Here is a 24,068-nt window from a genome sequence, read left to right as displayed (position 1 = left end):
CTTAACAAGCATTAGCTTTCTATTGTTAGAAATATTTTGAACAGGGAAAACACTTCAAAGGTCTTATTCTTTAGAAAAACTTTGGAAATTGAGAAGAGACATTCAAACAAAGGTCCTTTATGCACTGTAATAAACTGCTTTTATAAGGTGAACTGTATAAGTTATGTCAATTTATTTTTCTAGTATTTCTGGATACATCTGAAATATCAGAATGTGATTTCTCCGTTTAAGTATTAGATATTCTCTAAATAAAGTTAGTAATTCCATCTTACAATTCTGGTTTTGATTCTTCTGGCAACACTGAAAACAACCTATACAAGATTTTCTGTAACCTGCCTTATAACCAAATTTCAAGCATATATATATATTCATTACTACTCATTTGGTTCTACATTCTGAAGAAACATATGGATTGCCTGCAAACTATGAATTCTGCCTGTTTCAGAAACATCCACTACAGACTGCTTTGCCATCATTTGAAATCTGACAGGGAAATCCTTCAGGTTAAATAGCTTTCTTCCAGAATACTGAAACTCCAGAAGGCAAACAAAATCTTGTGCCACAGAAACCAAGTTATTAAAATCATAGCCCACAGTTACCTGCAGAAATATCAGATGAAACATTTTGATCTAGATGAGCAAGGAAAAAAAACCAAAAACCCAAAACTCACCACTCCTTACTTGAGTAAACATGTTTAGAGTAGCTTCACTTTTGAAAATCCCCCAAATGAAAATATGTCCCCAAATTCTACTGTAGAAGTAGGTGACAAATAAGAGAAATTGACTGAAATTGAAGTTGTCCAGGAGAAAACACATCCAGGATGGCCAGCTACAGCTTAAGTAGCCAAGAGGAACAGTTGCATTAACAAGTTGCATCATCACAGCAAATTTAGGTAATACTGAAGTAGACCACACAAATACAGATAGCTTCATATCATCTTTCATTTAAGTATGTTGCAAGAATTCAGAGATGGAGGCTATTTAGCCAAGACCACAATGACTGGAATGCTCATGTTCAGTGGTCTCATTTTAAGCTCTGATTTAGAAAGTAGATTAGCACTTTCTTTCTGATTTGTCTAAATCACACAACACCCCCAAAATAAGCCCTAATTAAGTTTGTATATGATATTCTTCACATAGGGTTTTTTGGGAAGGACAGTAAGACAACTTACGGGAACTTCCTAAGTATACATGGTGTAGCTTCAATGTCATTAAGTCAAAAATATATGGAACCAAGAAAGGTATAAAGAAGTAAATGTGCAAAATTTATTATGTTCTTCAATGTTCTTCAATGAACACAGGAGCATAACATTTGTAAAATCAGATCACATCTTCAAAATTAAAAAAATTATATATAAACAATAGTTGCTTGTTACAATAAACAACAGCCCACATGAAGCTCGAAGCCATTCATAAAAAAATAAGCTACTTAAAAAAAAATTCCTTCAGAAGAAAGTGGTATGCAAATTGAAACAGCATTGCAGCGTATCCTTATAATTTGTACAAAGAAAAGTCTGTTGACAAAACGAGACTACGGTGAAAAAGCTTTGAATGACAAGCATCCTCACCAGTCTGTTAAAAGCCATTTTATAAATTCAACTTGGATCCTTCTAATTACAGAAATAAGTTTCTTCCTTGTTCAAAGAGTCACATTTCTAATTGAATTGTATTTGGAAGTAAATACTTTGCAATTCTAGTTATGTAGCCATGGGGCGCGGGGTGGGGCAGGGAATATAATCAATAACAAGCCTCTTAACACACCTTGTCATTTCAGGTAACAGTATTCTTTAGTTTCTTCTTGGTGTACATCTGGGTTGGATGTTTGTTGGGTTTTTTTAACCCTAAAACCAGCACAAAACAATTTGCCCCACCCTCTATTTACAAAGAACTTCCACTATGAATTTTTTCTTCATAGTAAAGTGAAACAAAGCTCCTTCCTGCCTTTTTTCCTCCCCATACTTGCCCAGATTACTGTGTGCTGTGGGAGAAAAGCACTCTGATGCAGGGACACAGATACATGAACAAGCAAGAGAGCACTGGGAGCATCCTGCAGCCGTGGCCACAAGGAATTCTACAAGAAGGCTCAGAAAAGCCATCTCACTGAGGCTACTGTTCATTTCTTTGCATCTTTTGCTCTGGAAAAAAGCCAAAAAGCACCTCCCCCAAGGGGGCTGGAAGAGAATGTCAGAAGAGTTCTTAAAATTGTATCCAGCATCAACTTCCTTCTGCCTGTGTAAACACTGTAAGATCCAATCCTGGAACGTAAGGCTTCTGTCACAGTACATACTGGCATTCAAAATAAACCTCTAGGACAGTGAGAAATTCTTGTGGAACAGAGTAGGTTTTTGCTGAGGTTACCAGGTTTCAGTATATAAAGTGTACAGATCTGCTCCTCTTTATGTAGATGGCATTCTTTTTATCATATGATGAAAAGTCAGTCAAAGTGGCACAAAAAGAGTCAACTGCATTTTAACTCCAGTCAGTTTGCAGCAGAGAGGGTGTGTAAGTTTCCACTAACAAAGTGCAGATTTGGAAACCTGGAGACAAAGATCCCAAAGTCACACTGTCTTCCTTAGGCTGCAACTTTCATAAAAAAAAAGTTTTAAGTGTTTATTACTCTGTCAGTCCCATATGTTAATTTTCTTAGGAGTTATGCTATTTCCTTTTCTAGCATTTCTTCTGATGCTTTGCTCCCTGAAGTATCATCATCGTTAGAATAATTCCCTGAATCTCGACTGCTCTGTTTAGAATGCTTGTATTCTGTAAAATCAGCTTGATTTACTTCTTCTGTGATGATAGTCTCAATTATAGAACAATTTTCTATTGGTTCTTCTGCAGTTGACAGATAAGGACAGTTCAATTGCTGCCTGCCAAAACCCTGCAAGGAGAAGCAGGAAAGAAAAAAAAAAAAGATGAACATCCATATGTAATAACTAAACAATCAATCTGCTTAACACCACAGCTGTACAAGTATGGTTTACCATATTCAGTAATATAACGAGATTTTCTACCTATAATATGCCATTTGTTGCCTGAAGTTCACAAACTCAAAGATGAAGCTTAGTTGCATCAATGCAATTGAACACTAAAGAACGAATCTAACATTAATCTTCACTCTTCATATGCTCATAGTTGTCTACCTTCTATAGAATTGCAATATTTCATTGATTAGTTCTTGTGTGGCCTTGTAAGGCTATAAAGGAAAATTCTAATTTTGAACCTTTCACAGATCATGTGGTAGCACAGGAATGACAGGTGTGCGTTTGCAAAGTCTACAAATCATTATCAGTTATAAAGCACCAAACCTTATTACAGCTCCCAACAGTGCACTGCTGTCTACCCCACATACTTTAAATCTGTTTTCTGAAGTGGTCATTACATTAAATCCATCATGAAAAGTTCTAGATATGCATTACATTAATTATGTTACCAGTATTCTACTGAACAAATGAGCTGAAATGCTGCCTTACAAGTAAATTAAATTCAGATTAGCCATTGTAAACAGAGACTGTTTTTAAATTACAACTTTATTCAGAAAGTTTTGTATACTACATATCCTAGGAGCTTCAGTGAGAAGACGACACGTTAGGAGGGCCATACACAGCTCAACATCAAATGTTCTGAGACACACAGAAGAAAGCACAGTGAAAAGCAGTTATTGCTACATTTCAAAATATACCTACACTTAACGTGTTGCCCTGGTCATTCCAGAACAGGATCCCTACCAAGTACTACCTGTGCCAAGCTGAGCTGGAAACTGGACAACATCTGCCTTTTTAAAGACCATCCAGGAGATGGTAGAAGCATTTTCTGCCTGCTGCACTAAAATTTCCTCTGAAAACTGGGTTTGCATTTTTGTATCCTCCAAGTTTTAAAGGACAGCAAAAAGCTTGGAGCATGATCTTCCAGACAACGCTATCGGAAAACATTTCTGGTCTCACATAGCAGGCCAAAAGTACATTATCACATTGGGTATACATGCACACTCTCCAGAATGAAGAATCATTAACAACACTTTAGCACAGATAGAAATAAAAACCATGAAAGTTAAAGTATTTGTCAACTACAGAATTATAGACATTGGTTCTATACCTGTTTAGCCCATAGTAATTCCTGCACTTTGTTAAAACCTATACAACTAATCTTGGTATACCCATAAGACCACAGGGTAACAGATAACCAAAATTATTATGATAAAGTGTTCAATTTTTCTAAAAATACATCTGCTTAATGAACAAGAAAAATATGTCTCATCTTACCTCTATGTTCAAAGGAGGCTGGCATGATGGAAACAACACATATTTTATTTTATTGTAGACTTGATACAGGGCAAAAACAAGTGGTGTAGCCACAAACAAGACAACAATCAGGGCAGCTACAAATGTTGCCAAAATGATCAGAGGTAAAACTTTATCTAAAAAAGCAAATAAAACAGATTCAGTCTAGGCATTCATAAACTACAAAGATTAAAGAACAGATTATCTCCAAATCTGCTACAGTATTTATCATAAAATTTCACATTTCTGCAGTACCTAGCCATGACAACCATTGGAAAAATGGTGACATTCCAGTATCTTTGATAAAAACACAGCACAAAATATTTATCCAATACAAGAACACCGACATTTGCAGACAGGATCAGACAAGATCCAGTTATTCCCAGTTACACATTACTGTTTGACAGCAGGACAAAAAGGCTGCACATAGACAGCTACCACAAAGCACCTGACGCACGTAAGTCTATTGTGCTGTTGCTTGTATACATATACCCTCGTGTGTTTAGACCACAAGGAACACAATATATAATTGATAGAGCTCTCCTTTGAAAAGGCAGAGATACAGGAGTAAGAATTCCCATGGAGTAAGAATAGGCAATTTCTACAATGAAGTGGGTCCATGGTTATTTAACCAGGAAATGATTAGAGTGCCTAGACTTGCAGGGTCTTCAGAGGCCCAAAAATATCCAAATGGTTTCTTGGACAGGTGCAGAGCTCCAGCTGTAAGCTTCAGATGAGTTCAACATAGCCAACAGAGAAAAAGCGAGCTCGCTCTTCTTCCAGTAAGCATCTGTTTCAGTAAGCATCTGTTTCTTTCAGATGCTTACCTAAGAAGAAATCAATCCTACAGCTATTCCAGTTATTTTCTACACTAGTAGTCTAGACACTAGCTCTTCACAAGATTTTATTTTGTCAGTATAGAAAGGAGAGATGAATTTCACTTCAATGCTCAAACATGGTGTCATCAACCTGATGACATCAAGCTGAGCGGTGCAGTTGATTAGCTTGAGGGAAGCGACACCATCCAGAGGGACACTGGCAGGCTTAAGAAGTGGGCCCCTACGCAAACCTCATGAAGCTCAACAAGGCCAAGTGCAAGGTCCTGGGTTGGGGGATGAAAATACTGAGAACAGTCCCACTGAGAAGGACTTGGAGATACTGGTGAATGAAAAATTGGACAAGAGCTGGCAATGTGTCCTTGCAGCCCAGAAAGCCAACTGTATCCTCGGCTGCATCAAAAGAAGTGGCCAGCAGGTGGAAGGAGGTGATTCTTCCCCTCTAACCCTCTCATGAGAGCCCACCTGGCATGCTGTGTCCAGCTCTGGGGCCTCCCGCACAAGACAGACATGCACCTGTTACAGCAGGTACAGGAGGGCCACAAAAAAGGTCAGAGGGTTGGAACACCTCTCCTAGGAAGAAAGGCTAAGATAGTTGGGGTTGTTCAGCCTGGAAAAGAGAAACCTCTGAGGAGACCTTATCACAGCCTTTCAATATTTAAGAGGGGCTTAAAAGACAGACAGAGACACTTTATACCAAAGCCTGTAGTGATAGGACAAGGGGTAATGGTTTTAAATTGAAAGAGGGGAGGTTTAAATTGGACATAAGGAAGAAATCCTTCACTGTGAGGGTGGTGAGGCACTGGCACAGGTTTCCCAGAGAAGCTGTGGATGCCCCATCCCTGGCAGTGTCCAAGGCCAGGCTGGATGGGGCTTTGAGCAACCTGGTCTGGTGGCAGGTGTCCCCTGCCCATGGCAGCGGGGTTGGGCTAGACATCTTCGAAAGTTCCTTCCAGCCCAAACCACTATGAGTCTATGGTCCTGCATTCCTGTATTGAAAACCTTTTAACAGGTTAGGCTCGGTTCCAGGACTTAAGGCTGGGACATTGTGGTAGGAGTTTATAACAGAATCCAGCTTTTGATAGTAAGATATTGTAGTCAAAGAAACCTTTTATCTGTACAGCCACAAACTATTCAGTACTTAAGTTCGAGCCTTGCAAACTTCCTTCTCCCCTCCCCTCTTCTGCTTTACAACATGTTCTCTGGCACTACATCTAACAAATGATCTGAAGGGAGTTTGAACATACTGAAAATAATACATACCAAGAAACATTTTACAAATAATCAAGATGAGACAATCAGGCCTTTTTATGTCTATTTCCAGTTAGTACAAATGATCAAAGAATGAAAGATTTCCACACTGGAATATAAGAACATATGGAAAGTATAGGACATGATCTGTATGACTGTGTCTCTCAGTAGAGAGTATTGAATGTACTGCTCCATCTTAAATAGACTCATTATAGTAGGAGGATATGGGAAAGACTAATAACTAATTAGCAGAATGGATTAAAGAATTTCTTTTATGAAGGTAAAAAAGTATTTGTTCCTTTCTAGGCCTGATAAAAACTAAGTAGCAAGGATTAATTTATATTGCAGTCCTAAGAGCTTAAGGTGTGAGAAAACAGCATTATTATTATTAAATTTTCTAAGCTTTAAGTCAGTTTGGATATTTAGTATTTTTTCCAGTGTTACAACCTGTTATTAGAAGATAATTGGCCAAATTAAATTCAACAGATAACTTGCTCTTATGTTCTGAGTGTAATCCATCTACAAATGTATTCTCATTATGCACAAAAGTGAGCTTTCAGTTATAACAAGTCTAATGATTTCTCTTCTCACACTTCAGCAGGCAATTTCTTAGAAATGCATTTAATTCACAGAAAAATTAAGACTATTTCAAGAATAAAATGTTCTTGAAAAGATAGCATTTAGTGATTTTGCACCCTCCTAAAAATATCTTAGAAGTATTGGGAATTAAGGCTTGCCTATTAACAAGTCATTGTACAGAATAAGTTTTATTCACAGTCATTAGAAATTATCACAAATTAATAACCATAAAGAGAGTTGTGCTGTGGAATAACCAGAATGTAATTTTGATCAGGTCAGAACAGAAGCAGTTTCAGTTTAGCTATAGGAGAGAACACAGAGCCAATGCAGATCTCTGCCCAACTAGGTCCTAACTCTGTGAGGCCATCAAGTCATGCTGCAAATAATTATTTTTTTTTGCTAGTGAGACCTGCAAAGGCCTATGAAGTGTTAACAATTTTGTTTCCAGAGGTGTAACAGTTCTCAGGCTCATCCTACCTCCAGGTGTTTTGATGCATTCCTCTTTGCTGTAAGGACTGCTTTTGTTGTAGACTTTTGAGAATGCTTGTACTTTTACGCAGTACCAAGTCAAGGGTGTTAGATCAGAGACTGTCCCTATTGTCTGTTTTATCTCTTTCATTTTGATTTCCTCCTGAAAAAGGAAAATTTGCAAGAATAAGATGCACATAAATAGCACAAGATTCACTCAGATTAGAATTTTGGCCTCTGCTGAAGAACCCTGTAAAAAGTTAGACATCATTTTGCACTTGGATTAAATAAAAGAAATCAAACAACTCTTTCCTAAACAAACACATTCAGGAAACACCACAAGAACCAACTGCTTTCACTATACTGAAATTTTACAGTTCAAAGCTGTGTGCAAAATTAAATATCTTCCTGTCGCAATTTGTTTTCTTCTTTTCCTCCACACATTTACACACACACACATTTATCAATTACTTTAAAATATTTTACTATAAGCAGCATTTAAAGAATATCCATCTAAAGAAAGATCCATTATAACAGTAGCTAAAAGCATGCATGACTTCATTGTTTTATGATACATATAACTATAAAACTGCAAATACAGAAAGAAAAGAATTTGAGGAGCCAGAAGCTACATTAAGACAGTGCACAGAGTCATACCCTAAGAAAGACCGCATCGCAAGAACCCTACAACTTCTATTCAGCAGTGAGCCATTTAGCAGCTTGTACAAAACTCAGTGCAATTCTGCAAATCATTACGTATAGACACATCAATGGAAAAAGATCAAAATCTCAGTTTTTTGGCAAAAGTCATCTTGACCAAATTTTTGAAAAAGTCTTTCAGGAAAAAAAAAAAAAACCACCAAAAAACCCCACTGAAACCCAAAACCCGAACCAAATTGACTGCATGCTTGATATACCATATATGTGCCTCTCTTGAAAATCAGCTTCTTGAGGAGAACTCAAACCCAGTATTTAATTATTAATTTTATATACTGTTTTAAGTATTTAACTAGTTCATACCTCATTATCTGATGAATTCTTCCAATACAGAATCCGGTAAGACAACTCATAACGGTCCCTCATGACTTCACACTCAGGTCCTCCTGGAGGAGAAATCTGGATATGGAGCAAAACATCACTGATGTCCACCTCTACACCAGGAGGGCCAATCTCATCTAAAGACATTTCAAAAGAGAAGTTAGAAATAAGACTGAAAGAATACAAATAAAACCACTACATAAAATACTGTAATTTAAATCTATGACAATTTTTAAGAAATACATACTTAAAAGCCTTACTTAACTAAGAGCTTTACTTAGAATCTTGAGTTCTGAGAAATGTTTCAATTATTTTCTCTTTCCACATTCATATGCTTCTGCAAGTTTCAGTGGCATGGAATACACAGATGGGGAGATTAACTGTGCAAGTCAAACTACTAAACACTTCTTAACCACATCAGGATACGGTCCCTCTTTTTCACATATACCCTCTTTCAGTGTTGCAGCAGAGTTGAAGAGTAAGAAACATTACAGTTTGTGTTTTCTTTTGTTGGATTATTTACCTAGGTCACCGATATCTTATTAAAGAATTATCTAATTACCAAGAGCTCGGACAAGGGAAAGCTGACATATAGAATAGCTATGGATTCCATCTTCAATATGGAAGGTAATGGAATATAACACTACATATTAGATAAACACTTCTTGATGTTTATGATTGATAACCTCTTTGAAGTCAAACATTTTAATAAAGTCACATTTCTCACAAAAACAAAAGAACACAAAGAAAATTACTATAATTTCACTCTGGAGAGCATTACATGTTTTTGACTTAGATGTCACTATCATTTAAGACTGCTTTTTTGTGAAGCTCTTCAGGGTTGTACATGAATGTAATACTGCTTCAGCATAAAATTCAGGGGTGCACTGTGCAGAGGTAGAGAGGAGGAGGTGAGAGTAGATGCACAAGAAAATAGAGGCAGTGAATTCCAAAACTGTTTGACTTTGGCATCCTTTTTCTGATGTATCAAAAAGCGCTCCCTGCCAATGGCAGAAGTCAGACTAGGGCTATTTCTAGTACAATCTCACACAGTGATTAATGTAGTATACAGGGAGATTATAAAATGCCATATAATGCTTCGTGAATTAATTTTGTAAAGCAAATTATATGATTCTAAATATAGTGAAATACTGGCTGTGCTGAATAGAGAAAACTATGGAAAAATTCCTGCTTAACTTGTTGAGACCAGGATTCCCAACGGTTTCTGTAGGGGAATGACGTATTCCACTTCATTAATCTAGCAAGTTTCTTTTTGCAAATAATAGCATTAGGTACAAGTTTGTTGAAAAGTGAAAGTTTAAGAAAACACGTTTGCTTACTTGTTATCAGAGGATCTACTTTCACTTCATTAGACAAACATGATTTATTATATTCACTCATGGCCTGCACACGGAGATAATAAAATCCAAAAGTAGTAGCAATGATAGAGGAGAAATTGCATTGTGTATTGGTGATGTTTTCACATCCAGGTACATTGAGCCATTTCATTGAGTAATCATCATCAAGTTTCTTTAGATACCCACTGCAAGAGATTTTAACAGGTTTTGATGTGAGGTCCTTGAACTCTAAAAAAACCCACAACATGTTCACTTGTGCTACATAGGCTTTTTTTTTATTTTTGGAAGAATGGGCCTCATGGAAATCTCTCATATTTCAAATACTATTTTTTCATGTATAACTGAAACAATGGAGTTAAACTGGATTATGAAATACAAATTAGTGCTTTAGTCAAGCCTCAATAGAAACATTGTATGTCTGTTTTAAAGTTTTTAAAATCCAAATTAAGTTTTTTCATACAGTCCTATTAAGTCAATTATTTTTCGGTTATGCCAAAGAAATTCCAAAGAATGCTAGAGGTACTTCTCCTCTTCATTTACATGCTGGCCACAATATTTGTGCAACAACTAGATACTAAAATACAGGTTTATAGACATGATGGGGGTTTTTCCCCCCATGTTGGGATCTGACCAGAAATAATCAAATATGTTGACAACCGATACCTTGAACACTTGTAATTTTGCTCACTTCTGGTAATCTTTTTTCATATTTGTAAAGATATGAAGCAATGCAAACATATATTTTAAAAATATTCCTTAGCATATATCTAGTAGTCCATTTCATAATGTATTTAATACTCTTAAGAAAGAAGCCTAGTACCCTGAAGTTGTAGGATACGATGTTATATGCAATCCTCTTAAAAGCCGTACTGTGTCCAGATGAGGTACCCAGTGTTTCAATTAATACATTAAGCCACTTTTGCCAAGTATTTAACTTCTAGTAACTATTTGCAAAATACAATGGGTGACATTTAGAATGACATAACCTGTTTAAACAGGGATATCAAAAATGTTTAACTCACATGAGATACTGTACATTGTAGGTCACATGTTGTTTATATGTGTTATTCCAATGCAGATGAAATTTCATATTCAAAGCAAGAACTCTCACATTTGTTGCACAGAATAGGTCAGTCACTGCTCAAAATGAAAAGGAAAGGAAACCCACAGTTAGTGAAAAGTTTTTTATTAACTACGGCAATTTCTCACTGAATGGGCATTTCTCATGTAAATGGTCATGGTACATTTTCAGTAGTTAAAAAATTGTCTGTTTTCATTATAAAGACGGCAAATCAAAGTGTGATATATGCAGCATATTAAGCCTTTAATAAAAAAATAAAATCAATTCAGAAAAATTAAATACAGAAATGTTGCAATTATTACTGAACCAGTTTATTTCTACTAACGCAATGAGAACAACTGCATTAAAAACACATGCCTAAAAATAAAGTAATTTTGATGTACCATCTGTTCAGTTCAATGTTTTACTTTCTATAATCCCACGCTGTTATTTTTTTCCTGAAATAAACATTTTAAAATACTTAAACTGACACCTGAAGAGCACACAAAAGAATTTAGTTAGACATGCAGCACAAGCCACTGGCAAATTGCCACCAAGCCATTCTTCAGAATCTATGACAATAAACTCCCCAAGGCTTACATAACACCAGTATTTTTTTAAGCTTAGCTCAACTTTATATGCATTCATTTAGTGCCAAGTATACAAAAGCCTTTTGTACATATCCCTTTCCTCCTCAAAGTCACAAATTCAAAAATATCCAAGTTTTCCAAAATACAGAGTAGCTTTTGCAATCCAAATTAACTGACAGAATTTGCCTCAGAGCAAAAAAACTTTTTGTACTATTAAAGCTCTAATACTGCCAAGTGACATTTTATATTGATTTAAAATAGAAAATGTACTTAACTGTCAAGATTGCCATTATACCAAAGAAAGTAGGAACTTCGCACTTCTGCCTATTTCTACTGCTTTAGAACAATTTACTTCCTCAAGTTTAAACTGTTGGGAATAATTTTAAAATAAAACTATTTTACTTTGTACCTTTACGAGTAGTTTTTACACAATGAACAGGACTGAATAAGCCTTCTTTTGAGTCCAAAGGAAGAGTTGCTTGAACTTTCAAACAGTAGGTAGTGTCTGGTGCAAGATCATCAATTACGTGATTAGGAAAAATTGTTTGACTTCTGAACTGTAAAACAATTGCAAGCAGCATATGAAGATAACTTCTTCTCGATGAGCTAATTTTTTTTTTAAACTATCTTTTTTCTTCCACAGGTTTCAGCCTATTTGTATAATATGCCATAAAAAATACTAAAATAGGGAATGAAGGAAAATATACAAGCTGCCTAAGTGCTAAAGTGAACTTTCAAACTTAGCCACGTGATTGAGAGGAAGGAACTTGTCATGCTCCTTTAACACATGAAAGCGGGGAGATATTGCAGCACTGCTCTATGTGATCCGTAAGTCACCACACAATTGTTCAGGGACATATTTGGAAAAGAAACCATACACTTCCCTCCCTCGACTGAACAAGGGAACACTCTCCCCCCTCCCCCTCCTGCTACCTCTCTGCTTTTGGTTTACTAGACTTTTCAGTGACTGACATTTGTACACAGCTTGTCCTTAACTTAAAGCTCTTTTTTCTCCTTTGATGTGTAACGATTATGACTCAGTCTTCCAGATGAACATGGATCTCTCTTCAACTTGTACCCTAATCTAGTTGGCACCCATTTCTCTAAAAGGATATAAAAATAAAGACTGTTTCTACCTTGGTCTTTACAGAATAGCTGTACCTGCTGTGCAAGACACACATTATAGCTTGGAAACTAGTTCATTATTACAAGACCTCAAAGAATCCCTAGAAAACCCACAACCTACAGTGGAAACCCAAAGAACTTAATGACACAGAACAGTGCCCTGACAGCTGTAGTCAAGCTAAGGTCTTATTCTCAGCAACATCAAGTTAGCCTCTTACTGCTCCCTCCCCTATATCTATGCCTTCTTGCAAATGCTGCGTCGAACAACATTCCCTCCCTGTTCCTGATGGCTAAGGGCAGCTCCTGCTCCAACACAACTGAGAGAATTTCATCTTTTTCCTCATGCATTGGAAAGTGGCTCCAGCATTTAACAGAAAAGACAAACTCTTAACACAAAGTATCTAATACAATCCTCTAGTAAAAACAACCCCCAAAAAATCACCCCTTCTCTACTTTTAAACTGTGTAGCAACAGTTAAGACAGAGTTACATAATTAAACAATCCCATTTTACAGCACAAAGCAGTTAAAGCACATCTCTGACAGTTATGTTAAGGTTAAAAAGTAAAAAAAAAAAAGTGATCATACCTCTGCATTTGACGAATTTTCCCAGATAACTAGATTGTATTTAAAACTTAGATGAGCTATCCACATTTTTCGGACCCGATTTGCTTCTGGAGGAGAAACCTTAATTTTTATGACCCCATTTGTGGACTGCAACTCTACTCCTGGGGGACCAATCTGAGCTGCAAATATTAAAAGAAAAAAAAAAAAAGTCAAACATGACTATTTAAAGACAAAAATATCAAGGGAGCAGTTAATAAACACACAGTAACTGCCTACAGGTTCTTGGGTTAGATTTCTATTATACACTGCCTGAGGTACATGAAAACTAACAACCATATTACCTGGTTCTAAAAGCAGTAGAGTTAAAATGCAGTATTACTAGTGAATGTTTTCCTGAATCCACAGTGAAAAAAAATCAGTTATTCTAAAACATGCAAGGCAAGAAACCTAGCTCAATCAAATGAACCCAACATTGAGGGAAGGCTTCAGTACCATACCAGATACTGTAACTACTGAAAAGTCACAAGGTCAGAAAAAAACTCGCAGAAAAGTCCACCATCAAAAAGGACTTTTCTGAAATACAGAAAAATATAGAGTGACAGAAAATTCTGTCAGAAAAACAACATCACTTAGAGTACTTTCCCCTTTCGAGAAAGGAGAGAATCCTAACATCCCTTAGCCTGCAAATACCTTACCTTATATTAAGGCTGAAAAAAACCACTAGCTTATGTTATGAGCAATGAAAACAACAAGCATTTTTTCCAAAATAGTGTGCTGAAGGACAATTAACTTGAAGTGTTAACAGTACATATGGAGCTCATACCTATAAAATATGGAATCATTTCAAAAGTGCTAGACCATGGAGACACTTCTTCCCTTCTTTCAGCTCTTACACGCACGTGATGCGTCTCATAGTATTTGGTTATTGCTGAGGAACAGTCACATTCCATGCGAGTAACATTTTGGCACCCAGGCAACTCCTTCCATTCTGTTCCATTCCCATCAAAATCTTCAAACCTGTAAGAAAGAAAACGCCACAAGAATAAAATCAATATACAATCTAAAGTCTTGAGATTCTTTCCTAATAAGTGTCACACCATTTAATGCTGTTTTATCACCAGCACCAGTGTAATCAGTGTTCTCTACTTTGTTACCCTAGAATTGGTACCGCCATGTAACTCATTAATCTATTAATTTGTTAGTTTAGCCTTATTACCAAAGGTTAACTATTGGTCTACAAAGCCTGATACCAGTTTGCTTTAGTCACCATGTAAACACAGAGTGTCAGAAAACAGCATTAAAGAACTATTAAAATCCAGACTTATATCCTTAGTACACGATCGTAGTCTGGCAATGATTTATTTTATAATTCATTGGCAAGAAGTGCTTAGAAGAGCATAAGAGTGGCACCTCCCCACCCCCCCCCCCCCAGTTCTAACATTAGCAAGGAACGTAGATTAGTGGAAAAACACAAAAGAGAAAAGTTCAGCAATAACTGTTGGCATAATTAGCTTTACAGAAGCTATTTTTCTTGTGAATTAACAGTCATCCATACCTTACTTAAGAGACATTTCATATAGAGTTTAAAAGTGTCCTGACCAAAAAAAGAAGCACAGACTTGAAGTGGTAACTGTTTATCCTCAACTCCCATCTTATCTTTCAGACCAGTATTACATTTTAAAAATAAAACTATTTTCAAAGCAGCTGTTTCTCAACTACACATTGAAGAAGGTAAGTTTTTTTCTTAAATCCAAAATTATACACTAGGAAATCTTAAAATCAAGAACTAAGTGATTTTTATCTTAGAAGTGTTTTTTAATATTTACTTGTCAGGAAAGTGCCACAAAATACCAAACGTATATGTATGCATAAGTACTGGTATATAAAACAATTGAAGAAAACCAAGCAAACATTTAAGAACAAGAATTAAATAGTTTCAACTGGCAATTAAAAATCTGCAGGTAAGAAAACTGGATTCATTATGGACAAATTATTCAAAAGCCACACTGAAAATTCTCTCAATTTCTCTGTGTGTGGGGCCACAATGTAGCTTCATTAAAAAAAACCAAAACAGTAAATAAATCTAAATACTATGTTTCTCAGTGTACCAGTTAATCTTCTCAAAGAGCTGCTCTAGTATTAAGCATTACTACCAGGCATGTTCTGTATTTATAACATGTTGCTATCAGTAAACAATCTAATTTTATACATATGAATTAGACAAACAAATGACAATATGAGGATTCCACTTCATTTCAAGACTTAATCTTCCTAGCCTCTACTTTCTGGATTTCAAAAAATTCTCTAAAATTTTACACGGCAGTATCAAGAAGTACAGTAATCAATCAATCAATATGCTTTTCTACACAAAGAACCGTCAGACATTCCTGGTTCCGAATAAAGTTACTACTTACCACCGGTATTCTGCTGAAAATGTCACACCGGTATCATTCCCAGTGTAGTTCCAACTTAGAGTGAAATTTGTATTTACAATGTAGACCTGAATATCCTGTGGACTCTTCAGATTAGCTTGGCCTACAAGAAAGTAAAATAAAGGTATATAAAGACTGAGATAAAGTATTCATACTTAACAATAACTTATATTTGTTAAAAAACAGGTAGAGTTATAGTGAAATGCGATAACAATAAACATCAGCATTGAGAAAACCTCATGCTACTCAAGTGGCATTTCAATATATAGCTCAGGAGCTGTGCATCAGGTTGCTCCTTTGTCTATCTGACTATGCAGCTCTTTGTCCCTAAAGTCTTTCTCCCCACACTCCTTTAAAAAAAAGTATATACAGTTGTAACATTCAAGATCTGTGTTCACTGTCATGCATTCATTATAAGCAGTCTGAATTATTTTAAACCAGTATTTTATTGGTTGGATCCAACATCTGGATCTCAGCTGCAAAATGTTAGGGATTGACCCAAAGCTGACATTTCACAGTTGTGGAACAGATTGAGGACACCAGACTTGTTTTACATCATATGTTACTGCCATAAATTCAATGTATTGAACATAAATCCCTTTCAGCAAGGCTTCATCACATAGCAGATCTTGTATCTTGCTCATGGTAATCCCGTGTTTTCTTTTACTCAAAGAACAGTGCATAAAATGACTTACAGAGGGCAAGGACTAAGTCTCAGGACACATATAAGGATGTCCGTAACATCAAGGGAAGGACTAGACCACAAGAAGAGAAGGCTGAACAGGCAGACTGCTAACAGGAGAGAAGAATGCATGCTAGAAACATCTGTGGGATAGCGTTCTCTTCTTTATTTTACACCTTTCAAAAATAATTATTAACAAATCCCCAACTGCCTCATAATCACCTTATATTCCACTTCCTAAAGATGACTTCTTCACCATTAATTTTGACATACGTTGAATCCTAGGTGTTCCATCTAATATACGATTCAGGCATAATAGGACAGATGAGAGTAACAATGTGGTGGGAGAAGGAATTACTCTGATAGCTATGAAAATTGAAATTTGTCTAGCTTTTTATAAGGCACATTTTGCTTTGAATTATTTCACACTAGTCTGGCACTGCTTCAAAGCAGTGAGGATAAAATGTTACAACTGGAGCTGAAAGTTAAAGCTTAAACTTACATCTAAGTCCTTCTGCCCGGTATGCTATGCTAGGTACCTTTGACAACCCAGGCTATGTATAATCCAGGCAGTGCATGCCTCTGTCCTCCAAGAATGCACTTTAAACTTCTAACATGTCAGGGGAATAAAATAAAATAATAATAATAAAAAAGTAATCAACACACACACCTCTCTAATTTGGCTTTCTATTTTAACCAGTTGTGTTACATTATTAACCACTTCCCAATGGCTGCAACTCCTAAAAGCATATGTTGGCGATCACAACTGAAATTGCTTTTTGATGTCAGTCTAATATTTGATTATATTGTGAAGAAATCAGAACAAATACATCCTATGTCACCTGAGCAGTCAAAGTCTGTTTGCACATCTCAAAGGTTATCCTAAGTTTGATTTTAAGAGTGGCTCTTCATTGCAAAAACTATTTCGTATTTTACACAATGACCAAGTTCTCTTTATAAAAGGAAATGTGTCTGGAAAAGTAATCCACAAAATCCTTTAAGAGAATAGAGTTGAGGTGGTATCCACAGACTACTGACTTTCAGTAATAACTCCTGAAAGCGCACAGATTGAAAACAAAATATTTGGATAAAACCTCATGGATCCCACCACAGAATTTATTTCCACAATGCATGAATTTGTTACTCTAAGCCAACAGATAAGCCCAGAGAATGCCAAACTACATTAGATCATCAGAAGACAAGAAAGCAAAGGAAATAACTTTTTATCCCCTCCAGATATTTATCCAACACATGGTTACACTTCAGCCGAAAAGCTTATGATAACAAAGGCAGCTATCTCAGATTTTGGCAAATAGAAAATTTGAATATTTATATCCTTCACAAAGAAAATACTTCATGGGAAAACATGATTTTTCACTTTGAGAATGTTTGCATTAAATTTAAGAATCCAAAAGCCTGGAACAAAAAAGTTCCACTAGCTTTTAACTCTGCTATTACCATAGAAAGTACAAACCTGTCAGAGCTGCCTGGAAGAAAAAAAAAAAAATTAATTTGAAGAATACCACCACCTATGGTAACTGACAGACTGAAAATTATAATCTTGCATAGTAAAATTAATTGCCTTATGATGCAGTGGAAGATCATTTAAGTGTTGTGATACAGCACAACACAGTTCTAAAGAAACATCAACAGATTGACATCTTTCATATCTGAAGTGCAGGCTAGTGCTTTTGTCTGGTATTCACCTATTTGCAGACTTTAAAAAAATATCACTCATACACTCAATCTGTTTAAATATTTATTTGTAAAAGATCTTAAACAGTATAACAGAAAACCTGTTTCAAACCACCTTTTTGGAATGCAATTCGACTGCTCACATTTGAACAGCTTCCTAAAGAAGACAGAAAGTGAGATACAGTTTCCTCAGATCTCTAACAGTACACATATACCAGGTTTAAAAACCTGCCATGGCAGTACTAAACAGAAGCAGTCTTTACTACAGGAGATTCCCAAGCTAGATTCTTTACCCTGAACAACACAGAACCTTGAAGTAAGCAGTAAGAAGGCAGGATTAGCATAGTATTGGCTGAGAACCACACTGCACCTACAGAGCTCCAACACTACTATATGTTAAGGCTATTATTTTTTGTTTGCCTTGGGTAGAAAATAAAATACTACACTTCCAGAGTATATTTCCCACATTGTAAAGCTTCATTCATGCGATGTTTAAGATAAGGATTTGACAATAACTCCTGTTAGACCTTTTCCATTTGACGTCAGATGGGAAAAGGAAGACTGGAAAGAGAAACAAAATAATTTCAAGATTCATGTTCTAAGGAGATACACCTTCTCTCCAAGTTACAAAAAAATATGCTGACGTAAAATATCCAACTAACTTTTTAAGCTAGGCCAGCTTTTTCTAAAGCTGGTGAATACCACAGCAAATAATCATATCCTCCCTGCGGATACAAACAATGTTGTAAAAACACAGCTCTGGATTCTGGCATTTGGGAGAAGACAGTGTTCCAGTCCTGTAGTAAAAGCACACACAATGAATTAGAAGGGATTTATTCCAGATTAGCTTTGGTTAACGGCCCAAAAGACGACTGTCACAAGTCTCAGATTAGACTGCCTCTTTCTCCGAGAGCTTCCTCATCCAAGTTTGAACAAGGTTGGACTCAGTCTTGACATTTATTCTTTTTTTAATCCTCCTTACAAACTCCTGAAACCAGGCATGAAGGAGCTGTTTTCAGTGGCACATGATAGGCTTTACAGTACAGAGCTTTAATAAACAGAAACGTGCTACTCAGAGGCATCACCCGTAAAATTCAAATCCACTACAGTTACAAGTAACTTGTACCAATTGCTCAGGGAAGACCCTATAGTTTTCAGGGAATTCTCAGGAAGTTGTTCAGTGTCATGTTCAACAACAATGTACAAGTGTGAGAACTTGCAATCAGTGCTCAACAGTAGTCAAAAAGGGGGAAAAGTTAGAAATGGATATGGAATTAAGGGATTAAAAAAGAAAGCTTAATGTCATTATATAAGTTCATTACAGACTTCTCTTAAACACCAAGTGCAGCTCTATAGAGTACCCACTCTCATAAGCAGATAGCAGAACAGAATAAGGTAGAGAAGGGTGACAAGGGCAATCCAAGGTATGGAAGGTATCCTGGAAGGAATCAGGCTATGATTCTTCAGCCTGGAAAGGGTATTGAGGGCAGGATATGACAGATCTACAAAGACTTAAAAGTGGCATGGCGAATGCAACTGGCAAAAGATGATTTGCTGTGTTCTTAACACCAAGCCAGAAGCATCAGAACAAGCCCCGCTCTTGTGCCAACAAAGTGAAACAAACATGAAACTGTTGCTTCACTGCAGGCTTCGGCTGTGGAATTCCTTCCCCTAGGAGCCTCTGAAGGCTCAACTCTTACCTGGCTTACCAGCTCAGAGTCAGATACAAAGTCTCAATGCTACAGATTGCTGTAACACCACCTTGCCAAGTGCAACCAAACTAACTTTCTTCCTCTTTCTACTCTCCCACCAACCACTGCTGTAGATGAACACTGGACTGGATGGTCTTTCGGCTTCACCTAGTATAAAACCTAACAGGGGGAAAAAAAACCCCAAAAACCCAACCACCTGAAAAAAGCCACAATACTCTTTGTAGATCTCTCTCAAACTTCATTAGGTACTTTCGTCCTTGACCTGGTCAGAAAATCAGATTATTGCTTCAGAAGGATCTCCCAGTTCTGACAGACAACCCTGATACAATTATGCTCTTTCTACTCACTTAATCTCCTGTTGCAGGTAAAAAGAGATATAATCAGAGAACCAACTATACTTTTATACTCTGAGGAAAGTATTTGGTTGACATTTATTATAAGTTAATGATCACCATTTTGCAATTCAACACTTCATAACCACCCATTCATATACTGGAAGCATAGAAACAGCCAGAATAAATCTTGCAAGTTCACCTATATTTCATATTGGAGAAAGCAGGTGGCCTTTTCTATATACATCATCAGATGTTTGTGTAGGGAAGTCCTACAGTTTCTATCACTGCATAATCTATCTTTACAGGCTTCCAATCCCTGAAATATTTTGCTATCCTTACCATCAGAAAGCTTTCTGTAAATCAAAAGCAAGGAACTCCCAAATCAGATCTAGTAGATCCAAGTCTCCTTACAGCAAGGATGCTTGCTTAGTTGTTGTTCATAGTCCATGGAAAAGACTGCAAAAACCCAGAGTCCAACCTGTGTCTCCTCTATGCACATTTAGCCCACGTACTTTTTGGCTATGGATATTAAAGCACATTACCCTTTACATCAGATGTATTTGAAAACTATGTTAAACATGACTAACAATGAAAACTGAATGGCAGCAACAATTCTTTCAGTTTTCTTTTTAAGCCATATTTTCTAGCTCTCTGAAGGTCTTTTATTGTCCTCTTTTGTATTCGCTCCAAGTGGCTCAACTTGCTTGAAACAGTCTATTTCAGAACATCGCAGTACTCCAGCTGAGATCAGTAAATGGAAGTCTAGCTTACAAAACACACAACCTAACCTTTTCATTCTAATTAGCACTGCTGTGCCCCAATACTTTTGGGCTTTTCTACAGTGTAGCACTTAAACTTCTACACATAAATTACAAGACATTGTAACATTGTGGTTTTTCCCCCCAGAACTGATCTTTAGACTAACCTTTGTCATCTGTTTGCCTAAGTACACAGCCCGGCATTGTGCCCTTTTTTCAATACCACTGTACCTTTTCCTGGAGTATTTCTCCAGTTTGAGGATACTTCCCAATTCTATGTCTGCTTTTGAAAAAAACTGTGAGCTCCTCCCACTTAGTTATATATGGATTTAATAAGATTATAATGTTTTATCACACAGATTATTAGCATGTCCCTACTCTATACATCCTTACTGCTTGAAAGCGAACTGTAAAAAATTTTGATGAGCTGGAAAAAAAATAAAATCATACTTAAACAGTTCAACATAATTTTTTCCAGTATGCTTATGAAGTTAGTATACAATATAGATTCAAAAGCAACACTAAGTCAAAATACATGCTATTGGAGCTCCTCTACCAACACAGCCTATTATTTCAGAATAGCAGATATTCATGTTGCTTTAATGTAACATTTATTCTCAATACTACAGACACACATAGGTGGTCCACCCATCCATCCTTTCACACAGTACTCTTTATTTCCAGTAAGTGCTTTGTGTTTCCTTCCCTAAATTAATTTCTTAAATCCCAACGAACAGTAATCTGGGAACGAAGGAATAAAGTCATCAACATTTAATTACCACAGGAATGTCATGATTTAACTAGAAAACAGATACACAAAGTAATGTCTAAAAATCAAGACTTCTTCCTGGTTTATTTTACTAATATTAAAAGCCTGACTTTTAAAATCAATTAATGTTTCTTCACTTAAAGCATGATGACACTTTGGTGCTAAGGACAACATTATAAGAGATTCTTTTTATGGAAAGAAGAGATTAAAGACCAGAAAAGCTTTTAGCACAATTGCCTACCTCCCTTCCCCTGTCAAATTTTCATAAACTAAAATAAATACAAACCTGTTCTAATAAATAAACATCACTACTTAATTTACAATATTTTAATTAATATTTTCAATAAATTATGGTTAAAATAATAATGATTATATATCAATAAGAAACAACAAGAGACATTCAACAACAGGAGAAAGTAGTCTTAGCGAATCAGAAATAAACTCTCTCAGGAGACAATGAAGGGGAAATCCTGTGAAGGATACACAATGGCTCACTGCATATTAGATTAAGTATGTGGTAGAAGCAATGGAAACTTTAATTTAACATTTCCATGTAGGAAGGGAGGCCTTTTATATGTGATAAAAAATACCACAAAGCCACAACCAAACACACATCAACAATGACCCAACTGTTACTGGTACTGTGAGCAGAAAGGTGCTCTAGAGAACCAAGAACTCTTACTGCAAGAACTTTTATTACAGGAGCAGCGAAGGGGAACTGCTGGTTTTGACAAGGCAGAAGGTAAGAGGTCACTGCAGCACAGCAATTCTAACTCTATGTGGCATGTTGGTCGTTTGTTATAACACCCATAGGTTAATCAAAGGAGCTAACACCTATCACAAGGCATCCAGTTTTGGGATGAAATGCAGGGCTGATGTACCAAGAATTCACCTACAAATCAAACAGCTGAAAGAAAACAAAAAGAAGTGGTCCCAGAGCTGCTTCTCTGCCTGAATCCTACCGTGAATGCAAAGTGTTGCCCCTGAAAACAGCCTCACCTTAGTCTCCTGGGTATGCCCAACCAGAACAACACAATCCTACAGTCAATTCAAGAGTTTAGGTGGCATCAGAAGCAGCGCACGCACACCAGCCCACGGCTATAATACTTCCATTATCCGAACTAGCTTAGCCCATATACTCTCCGTTGCATGTCACAACGCCCTGTAAATACACAGGCAGGGAATTTACGACTTCTCTGGGCTGCATAATACTTCCCCCTTGCAGAAGGTTTTGCACAATAGTTGTTTCTGGCTGTCTAAGGGTGTAAGAAGAGGCTCATGCCACCATCCTGCCAGACAGAAATTCTCACCCTGAAGTTTTACTTTTCTCATTTCCGTATTTACGGTTCGGGCTCCGCCAGGCCAGGCTGTGATGCCTTTCATCCAAATCAACACGATTCGAAGCCCGTTTGCCCCACACCGGCGCTGGAGCCGCTACGCTTCACAGGCAGCGCGCAAGCCCGAAGCGGACGGGACGAAGCCAGACCACCGAGCTGCGAGTAAAGCCCGCGGCACCGGGCCCCGCTTACTCCCGGGACAGTCACCCCGACCCACGGCCCGGGTGCCACCGGTCCCCGCAGCGACACCTACGCGGCCGGCTGCGGTTCCGCGCCGCCCCCCCACCCCCGCACGCCGCGGCACCGGGTAGCCGCGGCAGGACCGAAGCGGGCAGGGCCCGCAGCCGAGCAGCGGCGGCACGAACCCCCAACCCCTGGGGAACGGGCACCGCGGCAGCCCCCAGCCGCCGCCCGGGTGCCGCACCCCGCCCGCTCACCGGGACCTACCTCCGCAGCGCAGGGGCAGCACGGCCAGCAGGCAGGACAGCAGAGCCGTCGGGGCCCCGCGCCCGCCGCCCGCCGCCGCTCCGCCACCCATCCGCCCCGCGGTACCGCCGGCCCCGCAGCGCTGCCGGAAGCCCCGGGCGGCTGCGCATGCGCGGGGCGCCGCCGCGGCGCGCGGCCGGCGGGGGGGCGGGGCCGGCGGGAGCACGAGGCGCTGGCCCATGGCCGCGGCAGGGCGGGAGCCCGTTGGTCTTCGGAGCGGGCGGGGAGCGACGCGCCGCGGGGACCGGCGCCCCTCAGGCGTTTATTCTGCGCTCCGGCAACAGGAGGTGCCGCTTAAGGGGCGGGGCGGGGCGGGGCGGGGCGGGAGGCTGGGCGCTCCGCGGAAAGCCCCGGCAGGTGGGCGGCTGCCCGCGTCCCCCCCTCCGTCCGTGACCGGCCGTCAGCCCTTGAACCGGCGACCACGCTGTGGCCGCTGCCCCAGGCCCAGTGCAGGCGGCAGAGGGCCGGCGTAGCCCCGGCGCGGGATGTCCCCTCGCAGGGCCCCTGTATCTGCTGTCGGGTTAACTGCGGTCCCGCCTGCCCGTAGCAGCCTCCGCCTGGCTGGCTGGGGCCCAGGTAGCGCGAACGGACTGTGTCGCTGCGGCTGGCGGCCCGGTACCGGCAGGGCGGGTGCCCGGTGTTCGGGGCGGGCAGGCCCGGCGGGAGTCTGCCCTGCAGGGCAGGGGTCAGCGGCTGTGCAGCTCTCACACGCTGTC

At 38.6% G+C, this 24,068-nt stretch overlaps 1 protein-coding gene across 1 annotated transcript; it reads right to left on the bottom strand.

The window, feature by feature from the left end:
- Positions 1-1,243: 1,243 nt before the first annotated feature.
- On the bottom strand, positions 1,244-23,608 carry IFNAR1 (interferon alpha and beta receptor subunit 1). Its single transcript, XM_055702075.1, has 11 exons — positions 23,314-23,608; positions 15,561-15,681; positions 13,970-14,163; positions 13,168-13,325; positions 11,866-12,013; positions 10,829-10,943; positions 9,789-9,991; positions 8,431-8,585; positions 7,420-7,573; positions 4,259-4,413; positions 1,244-2,877 (listed from the first exon to the last, which is right to left on the bottom strand). Exons 1-11 carry the CDS (start codon positions 23,531-23,533, stop codon positions 2,650-2,652), a joined length of 1,851 nt encoding a protein of 616 aa, XP_055558050.1. The 5' UTR covers positions 23,534-23,608; the 3' UTR covers positions 1,244-2,649.
- Between the last annotated feature and the right edge of the window lie 460 nt (positions 23,609-24,068).

The sequence above is a fragment of the Falco cherrug genome, chromosome 2, assembly GCF_023634085.1.
Source record: "Falco cherrug isolate bFalChe1 chromosome 2, bFalChe1.pri, whole genome shotgun sequence".
Lineage (NCBI taxonomy): Eukaryota > Metazoa > Chordata > Aves > Falconiformes > Falconidae > Falco > Falco cherrug.
The sequence above is the reverse complement of the archived record's forward strand: the minus strand, read 5'-3'. Positions and strand labels throughout refer to the sequence as shown.